This window comes from Fukomys damarensis, unplaced genomic scaffold (assembly GCF_012274545.1).
Source record: "Fukomys damarensis isolate Sample0158 unplaced genomic scaffold, DMR_v1.0_HiC HiC_scaffold_12, whole genome shotgun sequence".
In the NCBI taxonomy this organism is placed as follows: Eukaryota; Metazoa; Chordata; class Mammalia; order Rodentia; family Bathyergidae; genus Fukomys; species Fukomys damarensis.
This window is the reverse complement of record NW_022900924.1, coordinates 9661168-9667455: the sequence shown is the minus strand read 5'-3', so window position 1 is coordinate 9667455 and position 6288 is coordinate 9661168. Positions and strand designations below refer to the sequence as shown.

The 6288-nt window shown below is 43.6% G+C and overlaps 1 protein-coding gene across 2 annotated transcripts in view; it reads left to right on the top strand.

Moving 5' to 3' along the window:
* The window catches only part of Dynll1 (dynein light chain LC8-type 1), a 30096-nt gene extending 27340 nt beyond the window's left edge, over positions 1-2756 (top strand). The window contains exons 1-3 of one of the 2 annotated variants that reach the window (XM_010604050.3): positions 22-141; positions 356-493; positions 2326-2756. In XM_010604050.3, the coding sequence (XP_010602352.1) occupies positions 362-493; positions 2326-2463 (270 nt within the window). In that variant the 5' untranslated portion in view covers positions 22-141; positions 356-361 and the 3' untranslated portion in view covers positions 2464-2756. Of the gene's footprint in view, positions 1-21; positions 142-355; positions 494-2325 lie in introns of those variants that run through there. The other variant, XM_010604051.3, reaches the window with a different exon arrangement.
* The last annotated feature ends 3532 nt before the right edge of the window (positions 2757-6288 follow it).

The window sequence follows — 6288 nt, the reverse complement described above, 5'->3', positions numbered from 1 at the left end:
CTAAGCACTAGGCGGCGGCGGCTGGCGTGGGGCTATTTAGATGCGCCACGGCTTCGGTAGCTACCGCATCTCCCTCCAGTCCTAAGAGCTGTCGGCACCTGCCCTAGGAGTCCGTTGCAGTCAGCCACCCGCTGCTCCACGGTGAGAGACTGGGGGGGGGGGGTCCTCCTACCTGGGTTCGCTTCCGACCCTCTGGAATTTTACCTGTGTTCGGTCAGCGGGACTCGCGTTTCCTGAGAAACGGGGGTCGGGGGCGTCGTCCGGGGTGGCCCAGACCCGGAGGTGGGGAGCCGGCGTCTCGGAGGCGCGGTCCACACTCCAACCACTAACTGATAGTTCGGGCCTCGCCCCTTAGGTGACCATGTGCGACCGAAAGGCGGTGATCAAAAATGCGGACATGTCAGAAGAGATGCAACAGGATTCGGTGGAGTGCGCTACTCAGGCGCTGGAAAAATATAATATAGAAAAGGACATTGCGGCCCACATCAAGAAGGTGAGGACAGGGCGGGAGACACAGCTTAGTTCCTTCTCCCCATCCTGTACCCTTAAGGCGCTCAGCAGAGATCCTGGGGACACGAGGGTGGCACGGGGCACAGAGGTTTCCAGAAAGAACACAAATGAATGTGCGCTGCTATGAGGAAGACCAGACCCTCGGAGGCCGAAGTTTTTTTTTTTTTTTTTGGTTGGTAATTACACAGCTCCACGGGGGAAAGCGCCACCTAGCAACCGTTTCCAAGATCAGGGAGCTGTGCGCAGTTCCCCCTCCTGTAGGATTCCTGCGCCGAGGATCCATCTGGGTGTTCCTGAGGGGGGAGCTGCGTGGGTGTTTCCAGCCGGCCCAGAGAGAAATCTTGCCAGCCTTCCCCTGGGGAGCTGGTCCACAGTTAAGGGAAAGTCAGGGGTCGTGGTGGTTGAGGCTGGGGTGGGGGCTTGGTTAATGGCAGTTTGTAGAATGCTTGGCAGGGCAGCCAACTTCTTGAGCTGTCTTCTGAAAGGGAAGTCTAAGCCATTGGAGGGTTACAATGGTGAACATGAAGATAGAAGACAAGATGAGACAGAAATCTATACCTTTTTTGACATACGCAGCTGTGTGTATATCGAGCCAGTAAGAATTACATTCTTTTTAATATACTAAAAGAAGTTTTCACACTGTAATATGAGAGCTAAGAGTAGCCAAATTTTGTTAGATCGCCACAAGGAATTTAAGAATTTTATATAAATATTATCTTTGGCCTCTTACAGTCATTCACCTAGGGAAGAAATTAACACAGATTTTCTAGGCCCCACGCTCGCTGGGGTGGAGAAAGAGGAAAGAGATGTTCCTGAAACATGACTTTGATGACCAGGTAGTAGGTCAGCACCACCGATATGGAGAGGAGGGAAGGAATATTTAAATTATAATTAGGGATAAAGTTTGGCCAGTTAGCTGGCAGATTCTGCTCCAACAGTCTTTTTATATAGGGAAGAGTGGCCTGTTTAAGGGTCTTGTTCCCTTAAATCAAAATTTTTGTGTTTTACAGGGCAGGGGATGAAACCAGGGCCTGCCCCACCATTAAGCTACATCCCCATCCTAAATCTAAATTTTGACTAGCAGTTGTTTAGATGCTAATGAAAGCCCCCATACACAACGGGGATTGAACCCAGGATCATTGCTCTGCTTCACATCTCTAGCCCATTTTCTATTTTGAGACAGGGTCTACCCCTGCCTAGGCTTAAACTTGCAATTCTGATGCCTTCCAGAATGCTTGGGATTATGGGTATATGCACTGTGCCCAGCTAAAGCAGTTGTTTTGGAAATCCTGTTTACAGGATTGCAGTTAAGATCTTCCTGATGAGCAATAAATACACTGTTACCATTTTGGGGGGAGTTGAATGCATGGTAAATGTAGTGGGGAGGATTGTTTACTTATGGAAGAATATAATATACAACTTTTGATGTCACCTCCTGTCAATAAATTAAGAATATAGAAAGCAGGGCCGGGGACTTAGCTCAGTAGTCCCTTAACCTGCCTTTCAAGCAAGTTTGCTCCCCTGTACCAAAAATAGATAGATGGAGAAAGCATGAAGTTAAAATTATTATTCTAACAAATCACCCTATCTTTAAAGGCTGGCCTCCCTCTTCAGCCCCCATTCCCATCTTAGCAAAGACTGCAAGTATATTTGCATTAATGCACTGTGTAGGCGACTTGGCACTGGGGAACATTCTTTCATTCAAAGAATTTGCAGATGCCAGTGTTCCTCTACTGCTCCTACAGGGCTCTGGCTTATCCAGGAAGTGAAGTCTTCTAGTTTAGCACTAAAAATCAAATTTCTCCCCCCCCCCAGGAGTTTGACAAGAAGTACAACCCCACTTGGCACTGCATTGTGGGAAGAAACTTCGGTAGTTATGTGACGCATGAAACCAAACACTTCATCTACTTCTACCTGGGCCAAGTGGCCATTCTTCTGTTCAAATCTGGTTAAAAGCATGGACTGTGCCACACACCCAGTGATCCATCCAAAACCAAGGACTGCAGCCTAAATTCCAAATACAGAGACTGAAATCTTCAGCCTTGCTAAGGGAACACCTTGATCTTTGAACCTTTTTTTTTTTGTTGTTGTGTACAGGGCATTCTCTGTACTAGTTTGTTGTGATTATAAAACATTTAGCAAAACAGCTTACATTTGTATTTATTTTCTATTCCATACTTCTGTGCCCCATGTGTTTTTTCTCTTAATGGCCCATTCCTTTAAAAAATAAATCTGTTGGCAATGTATATGTGTGTGAACTACAATATTTTCAATTTTTTTTTTGTTGTTGTGTACAGGGCATTCTCTGTACTAGTTTGTTGTGATTATAAAACATTTAGCAAAACAGCTTACATTTGTATTTATTTTCTATTCCATACTTCTGTGCCCCATGTGTTTTTTCTCTTAATGGCCCATTCCTTTAAAAAATAAATCTGTTGGCAATGTATATGTGTGTGAACTACAATATTTTCAAATAACAGGGTTGAAGGTGGTCTATGAATTCATTGGGTTGGTGGGGATGAATTCTCAGTTAACTTTCTGGAACTAGCCATTTTGGTACTCAGTCTTAAATCTCATCTATCAAAAAAAGTGCACGTTAACATGATGGCACATCCCTCTAGTTCAGCACTTGAGAGGCTGAGGCAGGAGGATTTCTGTGTGAGTCCAGCCTGAGCTACATAGCAAGACTGTCCCCCCAAAAAAAAGATGAAAAGGGTTTTTATTTTTTGCCATACTGGGCATTGAACCCAGGGTCTTCCCACTGAGGAACATCCTGGGTCCTTTTTAATTTTGAGACAGGGTCTCATTATGTCGCTAAATTGTCCAGGCTGGGCTCAAATGAGATCCTTTTGCCTCAGCCTCCCATGGTTCTGGGTTACAAGTGTGTGCCACCTTTCCTGACTTGGAAGGTGATCTTAACGGCACTAAAAATTGTGAGAGATGTGGCTCAGTGGTGCTGCCACCTGCTTCGCCAGGGCAAGGTCCTAAGTTCGATCCCTTATAACAAAAAAAAAAGTTTTGAGGGAAAGTACATGCTTCTGCAAGCAGCTTTTTTGGTACCGGGGTTGAACTCCTGGACCTTGTGCTTTTGAGGCAGACAGTGGAACCACTGAGCTAAATCCCTGGCTCACTGTAATGAAGTTTGTAGGAATTTAAAGTTTTAAAGTGTGAATTGAAGTTTTTTCATTAAAGAACCAAAATAAATTGAATAAGTAACTACCAAAAGGATTTCTGCTGTCAAGTTTTATGAAGAAAAGCAAGTATGGGAGATGAAGGTTTAGGTTTTCTTTTTTCCTTCAGTACTGGGGATTTAGAGGATCATGTGCTAGGCAATTGTTCTACCACTAAATTACATCCTCAGCCTTATTTTTTGAGACAGTTTCTATGTTGCTAAGGCTGGTTTTGAACTATGTAGCCCAGACTGGCCTTCAACTCCTGGCAATTCTCCTGCCTCAGCCTTCCAAATACTGAGATTATAGGCATGCTTCACCACGCCCAGTCCCCATCCTTTAAAAAACAATATTTTGTTTCTGTTTTTGAGGTGGTCTCACTTAACCAGGCTGGTCTTCTGAGTAGCTGGGGCTATAGGCATGCACCATCCATGTGCCACCACACCTGGCTGAAACTTAGCTTTTGTAGGTAAAAGAAATATGCCACAGGCTGAGATAACACACACTTATTTTGGGAAAATCCAAGGACCCTTCTTAGTTTCTCTACATTATTGTCACAGGAAGTTGAGATTTCTCAGCAGCCAGGCTACTGCTGTGCAGGAGGCAAGGATTTGAATTGGTAGGGTGACCAGCAGCAGTAACATGATGAAAGCAACATCTCTGAAAGTTTCTTTCTTTACCAGAATTTGGGGGTTTTATTATTTAGAGACAGGTCTCAATTCAGGATGGCCTTGAACTCACTGTGTAGCCCAAATTGGTCTCAAACTCATGGTGATCCTCCTGCCTCAGCCTTCCAAGTGCTGGAGATTATAGGTGTATACCACCACGCCTGGCTGGAATTTGGGTTTTAGAGGTACTAGTGAAGTACTACATCAGGACTGGTAGACTTTCAGGTTAGGAGTACAAACATTTGTTTTACTATTTATTATGGCAGTTAAAACAACAGGGCTTTTTGTTTCTCTTTTTCTTTTCTTGGTGCTGCTGGGGATCAAGCCAGGGCCTCAGGCTTGTTAGTCAAGCCTTCCACCTTGAGCTACATCCCTAACCCAAACAGGTGTTTTCCCCTGGTATTGCTTCAAAAAAGATGCCACTGGGGTGATTTAATTTGTATGTATGTAAAAAGCCCAAGGAGGAATTTGTCAGCCAAAGCTATCTCTTTTCCAGTTAGCCCTGCTTTAAACAGATGATCTTTTTCCAGCAACAGATCCTAAAGCTGTTCAAGACCATACAGCTGGACATTAGGGGTTCTAATTTGATTTGGTCCATATCTACTATTAGGAAGTTGGCAGCTTTTTTTTATTCAGATGTGAGAAAACCACGTTGCTATGGAGATAAGACTTGGTTTATGGCTTATGAAGTTCCTTTCAGTGCCTGCTCTTTCCTGTTAGTTTCAAAAGCCAATAAGCTGGGGGCTGGGATTTAGTTCAGTGGTTCTGGCACCTGCCTCGCAAGGGCCCAACTTCAATCCCCAGCACTAAAAAAAAGAAAAAAATGTAAGCTAAAAGTTCTTCTAAAGTTTAGCATTTTCTCAAACGTCCTTAGCTGCTCTTCTCTGAGACAGTTGTACACAGCTAGCTGTATCTGGGAGCTATTTAGTGATAGGGCAAGAATTTATAGATACATAAATGATCCTTACTGTGCTGGGCCAATAATTGTATCTGAATCACTTTCAAATAGCCTTGAGCTAGGTTCTGCTAGCCAAATCACAGATTGATTTCTTAGCAAGGCCCCTTAACCTTAAACTTCATACTCAAAACATTTATGGTTTTTTTTGAGACAGGGTCCGTGTAGTTCAGGTTCAACTTGAACTCATTGTGTAGCCCAGTCTGGCTACGAATTTGCAATGATCCTGCCTCAGTCTCCCAAGTGCTGGGGTTACAGGTATGCACCACCATGTCTGGCCTATGGCTTCTTTTAATATTAAAGTCAACTGTACTAAGGAGACAATGACAGGTTTGAGGCAGGAGGATTCTAAGTTTAAGCCCAGCCTAGGCAATTTAACAAGACTATCTAAAAAAAAAGAGAGGCCAGGGATTTAGCTCAGTGGTTCCACCGCCTGCCTTGCAAGTGCAAGGTTCAATCCCCAGTACCAAAAATAAAAAATAAAAGTGAGAGAAAAGTCACGTGTAGTGGTGCACACCTGTAATCCAGGATCTCTGGGAGACAGAGGCATAAGGATCATCAAACTAAAGCCAAGCCTAGGCAATTTAGTGACTTAGCAGACCCTATCTCAAAAATAAAAAATGGCGGACATAGCTCAGTGCAAAGATTCTGGGATCAATCCTTAGCACCACAAAATAAAAGTAAAAACAACAAAAAAAGAAAATGAGCTCTGCCCAGATCCATTTCTGATTACTGGAGGGAATTAGATTTTATCAATATTTTCTCCCCTTCCCTCCTTCCTTCATTTTTCTTTCTTTCTTAACATGAAAGCAGGGGTTTTCTGGTATATTTATTTTATAAACAAGGATTTTTTTACTGAGTTTATCACTGCCACTGAGGACAAAATACTAGCCTTTGATCAAGGAGTACTAAAAAAAATGATGAAAAACTATTTGGAGCTGGGGATTTAACTCAGTGGTGCTGCTGCCTCCCTTCCAAGTGCAAC